The sequence below is a fragment of the Corylus avellana genome, chromosome 4 (genome assembly GCF_965113065.1).
Source record: "Corylus avellana chromosome 4, dhCorAvel1.hap1.2, whole genome shotgun sequence".
NCBI classification, from domain to species: domain Eukaryota; kingdom Viridiplantae; phylum Streptophyta; class Magnoliopsida; order Fagales; family Betulaceae; genus Corylus; species Corylus avellana.
Genome location: NC_142493.1, coordinates 5,393,080 through 5,411,129, shown reverse-complemented (window position 1 = coordinate 5,411,129; position 18,050 = coordinate 5,393,080). Strand labels below are relative to the sequence as shown.

The 18,050-nt window shown below is 34.9% G+C and overlaps 1 protein-coding gene, 1 long non-coding RNA gene and 1 other non-coding gene across 5 annotated transcripts; all 3 read left to right on the top strand.

Moving 5' to 3' along the window:
- The first annotated feature begins 1,062 nt into the window (after positions 1–1,062).
- LOC132179545 (B3 domain-containing protein At3g25182) lies at positions 1,063–2,395 on the top strand. Of its 2 annotated transcripts, none has more exons than XM_059592284.2 (3): positions 1,063–1,285; positions 1,384–1,658; positions 1,797–2,395. In XM_059592284.2, exons 2-3 carry the CDS (start codon positions 1,402–1,404, stop codon positions 2,278–2,280), a joined length of 741 nt encoding a protein of 246 aa, XP_059448267.2. In that variant the 5' UTR covers positions 1,063–1,285; positions 1,384–1,401; the 3' UTR covers positions 2,281–2,395. The 2 variants fall into 2 exon arrangements, with proteins under 2 accessions (XP_059448267.2, XP_059448268.2); XM_059592285.2 differs by having other exon boundaries at positions 1,063–1,289.
- Positions 2,396–4,002: 1,607 nt separating this feature from the next.
- On the top strand, positions 4,003–7,115 carry LOC132179753 (uncharacterized). Of its 2 annotated transcripts, none has more exons than XR_015911988.1 (4): positions 4,003–4,174; positions 4,550–4,649; positions 6,760–6,795; positions 6,923–7,115. It is a non-coding gene; the product is annotated as an uncharacterized LOC132179753 (long non-coding RNA). The 2 variants fall into 2 exon arrangements; XR_015911989.1 differs by having other exon boundaries at positions 6,906–7,115.
- Positions 7,116–15,584: 8,469 nt separating this feature from the next.
- Positions 15,585–16,336, top strand: LOC132177904 (signal peptidase complex subunit 1). The gene is made up of 2 exons (XR_015911962.1): positions 15,585–15,719; positions 15,903–16,336. It is a non-coding gene; the product is annotated as a signal peptidase complex subunit 1 (transcript).
- Positions 16,337–18,050: the final 1,714 nt, after the last annotated feature.

The window sequence follows — 18,050 nt, the reverse complement described above, 5'->3', positions numbered from 1 at the left end:
GGTAGTTTTTGATTTCTCTTACCAGAATGATTTCCTTCATGTCATGCAAAACTCTTCTCCACTTGTTTAGGAATTCTTTTTTTACATTAAAGTAGAAATTATTTTCATCCTTTTTTAATAGTGAGGATAATGATCTCTGTATTTTCTTTCTACTATGATGTTTCTTTACTTTACAGTTTTTTGTTTTTTTTTTAAATGTTGTTAATGAAATTTTAGAATTTGGAATTTTTTTTTTAACATTGTAGGAGATCCTGATTTGTGTTCAGGCATATGAAGGTAGAGGTGGGTTTTTTCACCCATACTAGAATTGAGGGAGTGCTTTTTCTTGTTTTCATGAGAGGCGTGGGAATGATGGCAGGAGAGGATTCTGATGGTAAAGAGATTGGTGTAGGCAGTTTTGTAAAGGCAAGAAAAGCCATTGGTTAAACCCTCAAGAAGGGTGGGAAAGGTGGGGGATATATGGGGGAAATTAAAGAGCGCCAGAGTGAAAGTCTTGTGGGACTAATTAGATGTGAATGTGAACTGCTTGTAAATTCTACAATGCCTTGCTGTAGTTTGATCTCCTACAAGATATCCAACAATTTCAAAGAAATTGTAAATTTAAAATTACGTAAGTTCGTATGGTTTCTTGTATTGAACGGTTTGAAAAATGCTACTTATTAAAAAAACAGCACGTTAAGGTCAAAAAGACTTTTATTGCGAAAGATTTATTCTTCACTCTTAAGAACGCTCATTCTTTAAAAACTAAAAGACAATTTTTGAGTTAAAAATATTTTACAACATAAAGAGTCTGTTTGAGATTGCGCTAGGGAGCTTCAAAAGTATTTTTGAGTATCTAAAAAATTGTGTTTACCAAAAGGTTGGCATGTTTGGTATTTCTTTGAATTTTTTTACTCTAAAAATGGTCAAAACCCACTTTATTCCTGTAACACAATCCCGACGTGAATTTACATGGATTCTATCCATATTTCCCACCTTTCGCTCTCTGTAATTACCCCCACCTTTCCCATCATTGGCTGGGTTTGACCAATGGCTTTCCCTGTCTTTACAGAACTCCCATCAGCATCCTCTCCTGCCTTTCCCAAGCCTCTAATAAAAACAAGAGAAAAAGCATTCCCTCAATGAAAAATCCCACCTTTATCTTCATATGCCACGACCCAACTCAATCATCCTATAAATAAGTACCAGAGGAACAAACCCAATACTCACTTTCATCTCTCCTTTCTTCTGTTCTGTTTTTTGTCTGGAAACCTTGTGCTCTGTGTCTCTTGATCTGTCTTGAATTGTGGGTCATGGTTCTTCTCATTCCCAGTCATCCCTTTCCTTTGTGGTCTTCTCTAAAACGTTTTTGGAATTAAAAATCTTTCCTTTTTCTTGTTTCAGGTAGAAGAGGAAGAAGACATGGCCATCACTCTTGAGGGTCTGAGGGGTGACTCTCCTGCCATATTTGGGGACTTCAATAAAATCAAAGAGGAGGTGATCAGAGCTGCGGGTGGGAATCCAAACGAGGTAGAACGGCTTCTAACCGAGAGGATCTTGATGGACTTTCTTCAATTTCACATGAAAAAGAGAAAGCAGTACCTGGAGAAGCCTTTAGAGAAGAAGAAGAAGAGGAAGCCATTGGAGTTGGCAGCCAACAACTCTGGAAGAAAGTTCAGGTAATAGAATTCAATATGGGACACGTGTATAATCGGTAGAGAGGTCCACTGCAGTAAGAGATTAAACTACAAAGATAGCTTGGAGTACTGTAATTGTAGTAGGATTGGGACTCACGTTATCTTGTGTGCTTACACCAGGAAACCCAAGAGGCAGAGAAAGAACCCGACAGAGATCAAGCTGGCGGTTCCCGACCGACCACCCTACATGCCAACCGAGTTCATGGACAAAATCATGGGGCTGCAGGGTTCGAACATCAAGCTTGTGATTCAAAAAGTATTGACCGACACTGATATGAAACGTTCTCAGGACCGGCTTTCGATTCCAACGGGCCAAATGAGGTATGACTTTCTAAGCAGTGAGGAAAAAGTGAGTCTTGAGAAGAAAGAAGCAAATGGGATACATTTCAAAGGCATGGAAGTGCCATTGATAGAGCCAGGCCTTCAGGTATCGAGCATCTTCTTGAAGAAGTGGAAATTAGGTAGCCGCAGCTGCATCATGTTGAGCAAGCCTTGGATGGATGTTGCGAAGAGAAACGAGCTCAAGCCAGGCAATAATGTACAACTTTGGTCCTTCAGAGTCAACCAAAAGCCTCACTTGGCCCTCATTAAACTACCTAATTAGTTCTGTGCTTCTTGTTTCTCATCAGTTATATTATTCATTTGGGCTTGTTGTAAATGTATAATCATAGAAACTTAACTTGTTTTCTGTATAATTAATTGTTTTGTTTTGTTTAATATCTGCGTTTAAGAATTTCTGAGCTTGTCTCATTGATATCTCTTGCATTCTGCTCCTTATTATCCTGATACTTCTGTTTCTGCCCTTTCTTGTATGGATTCTTTAATGTCCTGAACTTGGTGTCCCATACCAATGGTTCGTCTATATTTTTAGTGACTTCATTGAAATTGTGATTTTAATCAATGTGAGAAAAAGGAAACATGGTAAATCAAGTGTGTTTTAGTTTATGATAGAACCATATCTTTAGTAACTTTATTAGCATGAGTCTCACACGAGTAATTCTATAAGTCATTATTGTGTTCCTCTTGTGTCACTCCATAAATGAGGTGGTTTTTAAAATCATTATTTGATCAAAAGTCAATAATAATCAATCATAAGCTCAATGATGATTTTATAAGACACATCATTTTTAGAACAATACAAGATGGACACAAGAGTAACTTCTAACATTACTCGTCCCACACCGTTCCCCAATGAGAGTAATCATAATACATTTATCAGTAATCTTTTGGAGTGCGAGTCCTTTTGAGTCTAAAACCAGAGCTATTGAGTGCTTCTTCTTTTAATTTTAAGAATAAGGTCTCTGGATTTTTCCCATATTTCAAATATGTCATTTTGTCACTTTACTTTTAAAGTTAACGTTTTGCCATATGCAATGCGTGTCTCATTTAACACGACAGTATCCACATCGGCCACTAATATTAATGCTATTTCAGCAAAACCTAATGTAAATGCCTTGTAAGCCAGTACCATTATATATTTTTTTTTTAAAAAAAATGTTTAGCTTTCCCCAATTGTAGATTATGGCCTCCACTGCACCATTGCTGAGCGACAAGAGTATGTACTATGTAGCCTTTCAGTTAAGCACCTAAGCTTAAACTCAAGCCATTAATTGTGAACATGCACTCCTCACATTCACATATATGTTGCTTCCGTATAAGATGGTAAGATTATACAAAAGATCACTTTTAGCATTTTCCATTGGAGGGTATATATATTTACATATTCCAAGCATTATTCTTAAAAAAAAAAAAAAAAAAATTGGGTAAATTCCAAGCAATGTTCCTATCCCCTCATTCCTTATGGATTTTGGGGAAGTTGCAATGCAACAAAGGAAATGTAAAGAACCGTATAATTACTTTGACTACGGCCCCAGTGGCGGAAAAAAATTATTTTCACCTATCCAAGACACGCTGACACGTCACCAAAGACTCTCTCTCTCTCTTTCTTTCTTTCTATCTCAGTTCTGACGCTAGTCAGTCTTTCTTTCATTTCCTTTTGTTTTTTACTCTTTCTTCCACGTTCTTGTTCCCCATATGGAGTCCGCACACATGCGTAAACAGTACGCACGCCAGTAACATAACATATGCCATGTGAATTGTGATTTACAGCACGCCGGCGTGCTAAGCACATTGGACTAATTTTATTTTATTTTTTAATTTTTAATATTAAAAAAAATAAAATTGGTCAGCGTGCATGTGTTTATCTTCACCCATGCCACGTTCGCCCAACTTAAAAAAAAAAAAAAAAAAAAAAAATTGAAAAGGACGTGCGTGTTTTCCCCAAAACCATTCCCTCCTACCACACAGTTCATTTCCCCCCAAAATTTTCCCCAAACCCATTCTCCCCCACCGGCACCGTGCGCCCCAAAACTTGTATGAGAGCTCTCCCTCTCTCACGCCTTTCTCTCTTTCTCTCTTGTCTCTCTTCTCTCTCACACGAGTTTCTGTACGTCTTTGCAAGAAAGGAATGGATTACGAAACAAAGGATGTGGTCTGAGGTAATTCTCTCTCACTCTCTCTTTCCTTGTTGTGATTTTCTGTAGATGTGAGGTTTTGTAGAGATGCTTGGGTTGGGTTATTACAAATTGATGTCTCGTGGTGACCGGTCTTTAGTGCATTTCTTGTTTGGTTGCTGAGAAATTGAAGGAAAAGAAAGGGCTTGTTCAGTGACTTTATCGAAAATCAAAATATTTGTGTAGGTTTTTAAAGTTTCTGCAATTTGAAATTCGTTGATTTGAGTGGCCTGGGAGGTTGTGATCGATCGGTTGCTTCATCATGGATTGTTTGTTTGTTTGTTTTTAAGGATTTAAAGTTTTAGTTTGTACAATACCGTTAATGTGGTGCAAAATAATACCCGGGCATTCATATTGCAGTTCCATGAAATGTGTGCTAAAGTAGGAGTAGATCCCTTGGCCTCCAGCAAGGGCTTCTGGGCGTCGGTCACTCCTCCATCAGTTGCTACCCCAAATTGTGGTAAGCTCACACTCCACAAAATTTTTCACTTTGAACACTAATCCTCATAAATTGTAATTGTAATGGGTGTGTTGAGGTTAATGTGCTGGAAATGCAGAATTTACTCTGCTCCTTATGGAACTTGTCTGAAAGTCTGTTTTGTTGATGATATGTTGCAGGTTTTTTGTGGTTTGTTTATGGTTTTGAGGATAATATGTTTCCTCTATAAGGGTGTTGCTGCAGATTTTATATGTGGCTTGTTTGAGGATAGGGTCTTTTTCCTTTGTTTTGTTGGTTTTTGTTTCTGATTTGAGGCTATTGTTTAGCCCTCTGTAAGGGTTTGGTTTAATTGTTTTGGGCTGTTGGCTAGAGGTTTTCTGCTGTTTGTTGTTTTTTGGCCTTTGTGTAGGCTGTTTTCAGTCTGTTAATCAGGCTTGTATTAGTTGTTGATGTGTTCTTGGTTTGTTTGTTAATGAAGTTGCTTATTTATCCAAAAAAAAAAAATTGCAGAATTTACTGTTCATAGCCTTGCGCATTTTATGTCTATAGAATTCTGAAAATAAAATTTGTTGCTGCCTTACAAGAAAATAGAAGCAATTACAAATTGTAAACAAGTAAAACTCTATGAGTTAAATAAAATAAGTACAAAGCAATTACAAATTGTAAACAAGTAAAACTCTATGAGCTAGATAAGATAAGTGTTGTTCACGATAATAAGTGATTGTAAGAATTATCTAATGCTTGAATTGTTGTGATCTTCATCTTTATCATTCTGATGAGAGGTTGAGTTGAGGATGTCTCTAGTTTGATCTTTATCTTTATCCTTATCACTCTTATGAGAGATTGAATTGGAGATTTCTTTAACAATGTTTAATTAAGTTCTATGTCTTTTGTTAACTTAATATGTTGTTAGTTAACTTTGTAATGTTGTGTTGAGTTGTGTGGCTGAAAGTTGTCCTTGTGTAAGCTTCCTATTCCTATTGGATGTACTCCCATGTATAAAAACTTGCTTGTAAAGAGAAAAACATGATTGAACTCCACTCATCTCATTAATTACGGAGTGGTGGAGCCTGGGAAATGTCTAGAATAGGTTCCTTATGTTAACTTCTAAATAAACAGAAAAATTAGATGTAGATTAAACTCTTCCGACCAAAGTAATACTTAGGAAGTTCTTGGATCTTAAATGGGGAAAGGATAATCTTGACAAATCAACAAATAGCTGCCATATCAATGAAGGAAAAACATGGAATCTCTCTAAAGCAGTGCCTTTTGGGTCCACTTCTATAAAGTAAACCCTAAATACCTGTAGTCACCCGCAAACCATTCATAAATGGAGGGCTATTAAAATGGAGGACATTGGTAATTGTTTCACACCCATGTGTTTGCTTTTGTTATCTTGTTGATGAATGATATATAAATATATACATATATTGAACTTGCATCGCTATAAATGCAAACAATTACAATATGATAGATGTGCAACCTTTTTTTTTCTTGAGTTTGGGGTTTCTTTTATTTATTTATTTATTTTTAATCAAATATTAAAAAATGAGGGATGTGGTCAATGATGAATGATATTAGAGAGTGGTGGTGATGATAGTAGTGATGCTGGGGGAGTTTCCCGAGTGAGAAGCGTGTGTGTGGTGGGGTCCAATCTTAAACCTAAAATGGCACATGTAACACTTCAATTATTGTCAATGTTTATATAGTGAGAGATAGAAGGTGGGGGTTGTTTGTGAACTTATAATAATAGGGCCTTACTCTATGTTTCTAGAGAGACAGAAAGTGGAGTTTCCATATATTTGTTTTATTCATTACTTTCGGGATAACATGTGTTTGATAGTAATAATATTTCTTTAGGACAGTAGGATTTGAATTTTTCTATACTAAATTCTTAATAATGTCAACATGATGGTTATCCTTCAGAGACAATGATAGTGTAGTTGTCTGATGATAGAGACAACTACATACAACCTTTTGAGTATGTAGTTGTCTAATGGTAGTGTATAGTTTTTGTAGTATCAATTAGTTGGAATGGTGTATAGTTTTTGTAAGTATGAAATAGTTGGAATGGTGTATGGTTTTTGTAAGTACTGAACTTGTGAAATTATTTTTGTATGGTTTTATTAAGCGTTGAATAGATGGACGCCACTTTCAACTACAAGAGGTACCTATCTATTTACTATTCCTACCATGTATTTCCAAATCAATTATTTTGCTCTAATTTTGGTTCAAATATAGATTTTTTTTTTTTTTTTTTCCATGATGTTGATGTAGGATAGTGGAACATGCAGGTTCTTCAAAGGCAACTGTATCCCATCCCCTAAGCTCCTCACAACCACCTGCATACCAAAGATTTGATGTTAGCAAGATCAAGAAGTGAAAAGATGTAATAGCTGGGATAATTCAATGCCGTGTTGACGTAATTGATTGGTTTAGCCAGATGTTAGTGAGAAATTTTTTGTAAAGCTGACAATTTTTACTTTTTTTTTTTGTATTCATTTTTATTATAGAATTTGTCTTGTTTCAAGCTTATGGGTTGTTGGTGTATTTCAATTCTGACTACATTATTGCACAATTTCAGATTCTCTTATGCCGTGTACACAAAATGGAAAAAAACCTAAATGAGCAGACATCAAGAAATTAGGTTTTTACTTCAACAAGAGCATATCTCACTCTATATATGGATGAAATTCTTTCAATAGAAAGAACAAAGCTTTAAGCAAATATTTTTTGCAATTAGGTCTCAGAGGTTTGTGACACAAACTTAATAAAATGTGAAACAAACTTGTATAATGCAACCATAAAATGTACATAAATTGTTCTTCTGTCATTATCCTCAAAGGTACAAAGTACAAACAACCAAAAACATTACAATTCAAGAGAATGCCGCAACAAACTTCAACGTCATTTAGGGGAACAATTCATGAGAAAGAGTAGCACAACCCATGTATGAACTAAGTTAGTTTACATCAATTTCTCAAGTCTACAAATTTCAGCTTGAGTTTGAACTTAATAAGTGTGGAGGGCACCAATAGATGGGATCATCTAATGTTGCAGCAGTCTCCCCTGCAGCTGAAAAATAAGGGATCGCCCTTCGTTTGGCAACTACAGGATGTAATAATTCAAACTCCAAGCTAAGTTCTTTTAGTGCTGATCTGACAAACTAATTTATAAGAAAGCTGAGATTTCCATGATACACATCAAATGACCAATTTAAGGTGGAAAAGGCAGATTTCAAGGAAGATGTGGATCTCTTGTCATCAACATCATGCTTCCGCCCAGCACACTTATCTGCAAAGAAGTTAAGATGGAATCAATTCTACCGAACTTACAGAGACTCAAAGTAGATGAGCTAAGACTTTGCTTAGTTGGGTTAACAAATTGGCAAACCAATAGAAGCTTTGCATTTATCTGCAGAAAGAAAAAGAAGCTCTGCATTTACCTGTCTTCTCTTTCTTTCTGCAGATAAATGCAGAGCTTCTAATGGTTTGCTAATTTGTTAAGCCTCGTTGGAAACAAGTTTAAGCTCAAAAAAAGTCTCTTTGGTAAAAAAAACCTCTTTGGAAACAAGTTTAAGGAAAAAAAAAAGAGGCAGAAATGCTTCACATTCTTCCTCCATATTTGCAGAACTCTGCCCTATCAATTGCTGAAAACTTTCTTGGATATTACAAACACTATTTTGTAAAAATATGTTGCTTAAACAAAATAATAATCATGGTAAGATTTGTAAGAGCATATATGTAAAAGACAGATAAGACTAATTACATCGTATAATATGGTACATCGATATGTGTGGGATAATGGCCATGGGCTAACTATACATGTTAACTCTATGATCAAAAGTGTGGGTATGTTATATGGGTTTTGAATCCAATGTTGTTTTGTGACTGGCGTGGCCATGTTTGATTGGCGGCCTACTACAGAACGTGCATCATTAGTAGCGTGGACCACCCGAGGTCAAACTCGGTCGGGCTACTAGTTATTAGACTTACCTTTGTATTATTTCCTCTCCATTATGTATAATTATGTGGTTTAGCTAGCTTAGCTGAGTATGGATCCGGGGAGGCGCCTAGTTGTTATGACGGATTTACTCATGATCGTTTTTGAGGACTTAGACCCTATATGGCTCAAGTCAATTTGGGATGCCGATGGGTCTGTTCGTTTGGAGTTGCTCGAGATTATTTTTATGCTTTATTTAGTTAAATGTAGGCCTTAGTATTTTCAGAACAATTCTCATGACATGTATTATTATTTTGATGACTGGTTTTTGAGCGATACATTTGGAGATCCAGTTATGTTATGATGCTTCGAGTTTAATCTCGTTATTATTATGATTGTGGTTTGTAAATTATTGTTATTTCTGTCCCTTAGTTAAAAGTCTTCCACTGCAGTTTCTCTTTGGAGAGAATGAGATCTCTGAGTCTTGTTCTGAAAGGAATAAGGTTAGAAGGCGAATTATAGAGTCAATTATCAGTTAATTAATTTTCACTGGGCATTACAGATATACTCTAACATTTCCTTTCAAACTTAAGGTGTAAACTTATGAAAACTTGAGTTTGTTCTTTGGTCAGTGATGGAGGTCGAGATGGTGGCCGGAAACTCATTGGAGTTGGAGGCGGTCGAGGGAGGTGAGTGGAGTTGATGGCGCTAGATTTGACATTGGCTACTCTTGAACTTGAACTTTGCCTACTATGGTCTAGATTTGAACTTCGGCAACTTTTGGCCGGCATGGGCCAACTGTGAGCTGATATGGACTTAGGTTTTAAAAAATACCACAAGTGCCAAATAAACTAGGCCAACAAATGGTGTATATATATTAGTGCAAAAACAATAAGATAGTGACAAAGTGATTTATGCGGTTAAGTCTATAACGTATGTCCACATGATAAGCTCAAAGGCTACATTAAGCTCTTATTTCTCTGAGTGAGTTTACAATATAACATACTCTTATTTATAAGAGAATCATGTTGGATACAAATAAACTTCTACTCTCTAACATTTGTCATTTCATCTATGCAACCCTACTATTCGACCCGCCTACTGAGCATCTTCCTGGCCAGAAAAAAATAAAATAAACTGATCATCACAAACTTAGTAAGTAATGATTCCAATACATAACCAAGATCTAGACACACATAACCAAAATTTTAACATAGTCCCAATCAACATATAATGCCATCTTTGTCACTTTGAAACTACCAATATAAATTCAAGTACTAGTAGTGAGACTAGCTTGGTGTATATAAATTAGATAACATAAGGAATGAGCAACAAGTCCTAAAGTGGTGGAGAACAAAAATAAAAATAAAAAATTACACTTGACCCTCTAAACTAACATCACTTTTGCAAAAAAAAAAAAAAAAAAATCCTCCAAACATCAATTTTCGACAATGGACCAATTTAAAACTACCATTTGTTGCTATTTACGCCCTCCTTTAGATTGTAGCATTAAAATGAATGGAAAGTCAGCATGAGATGGGCACATGAAAAATTTTAACTTGAAATGATCAAATTTTCCTTAAGTAAAAAAAATGTGAAGGTGATTGAAGAATAATTTAGGTATTTTAAGTAAAAAAATTGATCGTGCGAATCACGTGTGCAACTTTAAACCCACTTTAATAATAGGGTTAATAACTTTTTTGGTACCTGAGTTTTCACTTTTTTATTTTTTTCCCCTTGAGTTTTAAAACATGACAAATCTAGTACCCAACCTATGGGGAAAAGATAAAATCAATACCTCTGTTAGTTCCGTCAGTCCTACTTAACGGGTTTAGTAGGAAAATCAACAAGGAAAGCTTAGAACTAGTCTATGAAATTACCCGAAAGAACTTGGACATGTAATAGTGTCTGAAATAAAAATAAATTCTTGTTAACTCGGCAACACATTCTTTCCCTTGTTTTCTCTGCAACCAAACAGAGGCAGCTCGTTTTTTTTTTTTTTTTTTTTAATTATTTTTACTTTTTAGGACACGTGTCGTATTATGGGAGTGACACGTGAAAATTCCGTTAAGTAGGACTAACGGAACTAACGAAGGTATTAATTTTGTCTTTTCCCATAGGTTGGGTACTAGATTTGTCATGTTTTAAAACTCAGGGGGAAAAAAATAAAAAAGTGAAAACTCAGGTACCAAAAAAGTTATTAACCCTTAATAATATAAAAAAGTAACAGAATATGTAAATTGCAATGCAATGATAATTTGAAGCAGCTAAGTATCATAATTGATAATTTGGTGTTTTTACGAAAGAATGTGTTAGTTTAGGGAGATTAAATATAATTTTCTCAAGAAAAAAAAAAAAAAAAAAACTAACAATGAACCTTTTACTGCTATCCTAAAAATGTATAAAAATGCTAAAGTGTTCTTTTACAAAATATGAGAAAATATTTCCATATATATTATGGAACAATACCTTCTCCATAAGTGTGTATTCATATCCGTGAAGAGAGAGTTAAAGCAGTTACGAACCTTTTACCAAACTCAGAGCTCATCGATTCTAGACATGGATATTTAATGTTTCTTCATGTGCATTTCATAGCAATCTACCATACATGCTACAAGATATAGGCCCAAATGTTGACGCTTGACGATACAAGATCTATAGCACTTGTTTATAATATCGTTAAGCATGAAGGGATAATCTTTAGGATGCATTGGGTCCTCAAAAAGGCATAGAATAATATTTTCAGCAATACATAATTCATAATATTCTTCCTTTGCACACAATTTAAGTGTGCTTAGAATGCAACGGTGGATGTAAGTTATATTCTTATCATCAAGGTGGAATGGATGAAGGTTGGTTGGTGGTGGAGTGGGAGCTGAAGAAAGAAAGATAGGGTCATTAGCATGCACTACGAGTATTATGAGGATAACCAACTCCATAATCACCAACATAAGTTTTACCATATGTTTCATAGCCGTCATATTTCTCCCACTATATGAATTCACTTATTTGTACGTCAAATATATAAGCTATTTAGAGGGACTAAATCATTGATCATTACAATTATGAAGAGGCGTTTGAAAAAATGAATCTATATGTGACACTAGAAAATAACATACATAATAAAGAAAAAGGTAGAGGCAAAAGTTAGCAATAATCGGAAAGTTAGTGATGCAAAATAAAATTAAACACTTTTACATAAATTTACAAAGTACCTAATAACCTCTTTTCATTTGAGATAACAAAAGGAATGGGCTACAAGTCGTAATGTGATGGAGGATAAAATTACAAAGGAAAAAAATTGAACTTCACCCCCCCAAACTAGCAACTCTTTTGCAAAAACACCTCCAAACATCAATTTTAGACATTTGGCCAATTCAAAACTACCATTTGTTGCTGTTTGCACCTTCCTTTAGATTGTAGCATTAAAATGGATGGAAAGTTCAGCACGATATGGAAACATGCAAAATGTTAACTAAAGTACACTTTACCCCTCCACCCCCCCCCCCCCCCCCCCCGCGCCGCCGGGAAGTTTAGGATTTGACATCCAATGTTTCAATTTTTGCAATGCACCCCCAAACTTTCAATTTTTTGCAATTCGACCAATTTTATCCCAAAATTCCCATATTGCCCCCAATTTTTTTAATTTTTTAATTTTTTATAAAAAAAATTCGGTGGCCATCTGAAGATTTTTGCACCCCAATTTTTTTTTTTTAATAAAAAAAAAATTATGGGCAATAGGGGAATTTTGGGATAAAATTGGTCAAATTGCAAAAATTTGAAAGTTTGGGGGGATGCATTGCAAAATTGAAACTTTAGATGTCTAATTGAAAATTATCTCAAACTTGGAGGGAAGGTAAAGTGTAATTTTCTCATAATTTAGGTATTTTAAGTCAAAAAAATTGCTCATGCGAATCAAATGTACAACTTTTCATCAACTCCAATAAAAAAAATCTAACGTACTATGTCAATTACAATGAAATAGTAGTTTGAAAGAGTTAATAAATAATAATTTGGTCTTTTTGCAAGAGAAGGTGTAAGTTTAAGGAGATCAAATATAATTTATCAAGAAAATAATTAACAATGAACATTTTATTGTTATCATGAAAATATATAAAATGCTATATATATTGTTCTTTTATAACATATGAGAAAATCTTTTTGCATATATTATGGAACAATATTTTCCTACTCCACACTCTCTAAGTGTACTTTCAATGAAATGGTGAATATAAGTCATATCATCATTATCAAGGTGGAATGGATGAAGGTTGGTTGGTAGTGGAGCGGTAGCTTAAGAGAGAAGGGCATAGCCATTAACATGCAATTTGAGTATTATGAGGTTAATCAGCTCCGGTATCTCCAAAATAATCGAACATTTCCTAGTCATTATATTTCTCCCGGCCTAAAAATTATTTTATTTGAACGTCAAATACATAAACTATTTATTGGAATTAAATCCTAGAATTGTTATCGCAACTAAATAATTTGAGACCCTTGAAATACAAAATTCTTATTCAAAGAGACTTTTTTTAAGAATTATAGCTTTTGCAAATATGAAAATATTCTAGCAAAATAACTCTTTGTCAAATAATGTCCTTTGGGAGGAGAGTAAGGTTTTACAAGTGTTTTTTTATGCAATTAATATGTGACTCTGGAAAAATTTAACTATTTTTTTTTAAAAAAAAAAAATGACATAAAAGGTCATGTTAAGAGGTATTATCATCAAAGCTCTAGGACATTAAAAAAAAAAAAAAAAAAAAAAAGGTATCATCCAATATTAACTGCTGAAATAGCTCTGATACTATGATAAAATAATGAACATGCGGAAATATGAGCAGAAGCAAGATAGAGAAAGAACACAAAGAATTTTACGGGTGGTTCTGTGTTAGACACCTACGTCCACCACTTGGAATAACCCTAAGGATTACATTGTGTTCATTAACTTTTTTGTCTACAATACAAAAGTTCCTATTTATAGTATTTTGAAATAAAAGCATCCATTTAAATAGTATTTTGAAAGAAGTTATTGGTTTAAAAAAAGTGGTATGTATGTAATATTGAAGTACCAAATGTAAATCATCATGCTATTCATTTATTCAAAGAAATTATACACGGTGAAAGTTACAAATGGAAGTGACTTGTCGATGTCACATCTATAATAAAAGAGAAATAACAAAAAATAATCAAATGAATCATTATAATTATGAAGAGACATTTAAAAAAAATGATTAAATTTATTTTACTCTATGAAATTTTAAGAGTTTTTTAATTTAAACTTTAATATTTAAAAATTAGCAATGTATCCTCCTAATGTTTCAAAAAAATTCAATTCAGGCCCTCCATTACTAATTTCCGTCTAATTGGACGGAAATCATCTCACGTGCGTTTCACGTGGGATTTTGATGCACTATATTCCAATTTTGCCCTCATTAAAACTTATGAAATTACGTAATTAATCTCAATTTCATAAGTTTTAATGATGGTAATTGCGTAATTTCATAGGTTTTAGTAAGGGCAAAATTAGAATAGAGGGCATCAAAATCTCACGGGAAACGCATGTGGGATAATTTCCGTCAAATTAGACGTAAATTGGTAACGGAGGGTCTGAATTGAAATTTTTTGAAACATTAAGGGGTACATTGCCAATTTTTAAACATTAGGCTTCAAATTAAGAAACCTCTGAAACTTCAGGAGGGTAAAATAAAGTTTCCCCTAAGAAAATGAATCTATATGCGGACAAAAGAAATAACTAATATTAAAAAGAAAATATGTAGATGCAAAAGTTAGCAATAATCAAAAAGTTAGTTACTTAAAATAAAATTGATCATTTTTTACATAAATTTTCAAAGTACCTTAATAATGTCTCTATTCATTTGAATTGCACATGATCACAGTATAGAATTCATAATCCATAAAATAAAAGTTGCAACCTTCCTTTCAATTGTTTTTCCTTTACATCTACTAATGGTCGTTTTACTATTTAAAAAATCAAAGATTGTGAAACAAAAGATTTAACAAGTCAATGTTTGGCTCTATGATTAGCTTGCGCCACATTAACATATAAGATATATTAAATTTTCATTTCTTGTGACATGTGAGTGTGTGAATCCTGTGTGCTAAAATGGTATAGTGGTTCAACGAGCCGATTTTCTTTAAATAAATCTTATAGAGATTAAGGGTTACATTTAGGTGTAGGATCTTTCATGTCCCAAATTTCAGTGTGTTTGGGTGATCATGTATAGTATTGTGGGAACTAGGGGTGAAAAGGCGGGCAGTTATTAACCACCCGCTAACCACCTTTATTATATAATATATATTTTTGTAATAATAATAATAATACCTATAACATGATCAATTGACCATTAAAGACTTGTTCGAGATTGCGTTTCAGGGGTCTAAAAGTACTTTTAATACTCAAAAAGTCCGTTTAAAAAAAAATAATAATAACCATTTAGTAAAAAAAAATTAAAAGCGCTTTTAAGGGTTCAAAAAGCCTAAAAAATTGTCAAAACACACTTTTAGCAAAAACATAAAAATGACGTTTTTGCCCAAAAGCTCTTTTTGACTTAAAAACTCTATTTTTCAAACGCAATCACAAATATGCTCTAAGGGGCCTAAAAATGCTTTTAACACTCAAAAATCCGTTTGAAAAAAAAAAAAAAAAAAAAAAAAAAAGGGTACTTGTTTGATAAAAAAAATTAAAAACACTTTTAAGAGTCCAAAAAGCCTAAAAATAGTTAAAACGCACTTTTGAATAAGTTTTTGTCAAAAATTGCTTTTTGACTTAAAAACTATATTTTTTAAACGCAATCTCAAACAGGTTCTAAAGTGAGCACTTAAGTAACTCAACCCGCCCCGCCCATTTTCTCTAAAAAAAAAAGGGGATCCGGGTTGGTTTTTTAGTTACCCGCACGGGTCGGGTCGGATTGCAGGTTGTTTTTTAAAAAAAAACCACGGGTACCCGACCGGCCATGCCCCGCCCCGCGTTAATCTCCCTCAGTTTGTCTCACGCAGCCAGCCAGCCAGCCAGTCACGCCTCCTGCCTCCATCTCCCTCTCTCTCAGTTTCTCTCAGACTCTCGAGTAACTCCAAACTCCGGCTTCTCACCGAATCAACCTCTCTCTCTGTCTCAGCCATCGACCTCAGGTAACAAAGTTTGATTTAGGTTTTCTTCCTGGGAAACCAATCGGACACCTAGGGTTTCACTCGAAGCTTCTCCCTGCGTAAAGTTTTGTTCTTATATCAATTAGATTGATGATCTAGAGTTTTAAGACAGAATCGGGCAATTTATACAAAATATAATTTAACTTGTTCTTGGATTCTGGTTAGATGGATTGGCAAGGGCAAAAGCTAGCGGAGCAGCTGATGCAAATACTGCTATTGGCATTCGCGGTGGTGGCGTTCACAACGGGATATATATTAGGATCGTTCCAGATGATGATCCTAATATTCGCTGGGGGTTTGGTTCTGACCACATTGGTGACGGTCCCCAATTGGCCCTTCTTCAATCGCCACCCGCTCAATTGGTTGGACCCAAGCGAGGCCGAGAAGCATCCGAAGCCGCAGCAAGCCGTGAATTCCAAGAAGAAACCCGCCAAGAAGTAGGTCAGTTGGGATGATGATCTTAGTATTGGCGTTTGCTAGGATTAAAAAGTCAATGTTCTTGTGATGTGCTTTTCTAAAATTGGATAATACAGTGTACTCGATTGCCCTTGAATTTTGAACCTTTAGACAATGGGTAGAAAGAATTTTCTTTTGGTTTTGATCGGTTTTGATACTGTTTTACATTTACTGATTTTCTAGTTTCGAGAGTTTCGTCTCCATTCTTTTTGTTTTGTTTCTCTGGGTAAAAGAGGAAGTGAAGTTTTTGTGGCTTTTGCCTTCCACTTGGTCATAATTTTGAGAAAACCATAGATGTGCTCAATGTGATACATCTCTGTAAATAGATATGCTATGGTTGATTACCTATTGAAGACTTGATTCCCATGGTAGTTAGAAATATGACTTGGGGTATCGGTTTTATGTTTTAAGTTTTATACTGTTATACCCGTCAGGGTGCAGCCTACTGGTCAAAGGGCGGGCTTGCGTGACTGAGTTCGATTTTGCATTAGGAGTTTTCCTGTATTACATGATACACGGTTCTAGCGTGTGGGGTTTGGGGTTGTGTATCTGGGGAATAAACCCAAGGTAGGTCCGAAGGGCCTTGTCTTGGTGAGATTCCAAGTCATTTAGGGGGCAAAAAAAAAAAAAGATTTATACTGTTCTACTTATTTTTTGGTTTGGATGTTGCGGTTGGTTGTTTAGATTGTTGTTGAGATAAAGACTAGGTAGATAATTGATAGGGTGTCCAACTCACCAAATGGCTGTAGTTCGAGGGTTTGGAGGCTGAGGTTGTGGGGGTTAGATCTCCTGGTGTGGTGTGTTTAACTTACTGATCACAAAATTGATAGGTGTTTAACTCTCCAAAAGCAAATCTATCCCCAATCACTACAAAAATTCCTTAATTTTGTGATGTGTGAACAGTGCGTCATTAAAGAAAATGTCACTAAAATGCGTCTATAGTGACGTTTAAACGTCACTATTTTATAATAGTGACGTGTGAATAGTGTTTAGTGATGTGTGCACACGCCACTACTCACACGTGAGTAGTGACGTGTGAACAGTAATATGTGAAGAGAAATGATTAATTTTGCTTTCATTTCAGATTAAAAGGAAAAAAGAAAAGTTGTAGCTATCAACTTTTCTAACAATGTGAGCAAAAGTTGGTGATTCAGTAACAAGGTAAAGGCTCAAGTATATTTTATCTTCTGCCCAATATACGCAAAGGTTGAGCCTCTGCATATAACTAGTGAGTGATCCAATTATATCCTTATTCCCACACTACATATAACTAGTGGGTTACAGTAATAGTCTACATAGACAAGTGTCCTTTATGCATTGTGAAAATCTCTTACTTCTTGCCTGCTAAAAATATATGTACTTCAGCTTGGAGAAAAACTGTCCAAAATCTATTTGCATGCTGCTTTAACCTTTCGAAATCTTGAGACGGGGATGACTCTACTAGTGAAAAAGAGGCCAAAGAACTCGAATTTTTTTTTTCTCTTTATATATATATATATTTGAACATGACCTTAAATGCAATATTTTTATCCCAACTGAAGCATAGGTGCACTGTGTTCCATTTTACCCAAACCCCAATAGACCAGTATAAAAGTAGTTCCTGAACCGTGCCCATTATGCTCTTTCTCACTCGAACATCACATTTTCTTCTCTTCACATTCTCGACGGGCTTTTAGCTCAGTGGTAGAGCGCGCCCTTGATAATTGCATCGTTGGGTCAAGTACATCTCTCTCTGATTGCAAAAGATTAGGGAATTTGTCTTCTCTTCACATTCTCGACGGGCTTTTAGCTCAGTGGTAGAGCGCGCCCTTGATAATTGCATCGTTGGGTCAAGTACATCTCTCTCTGATTGCAAAA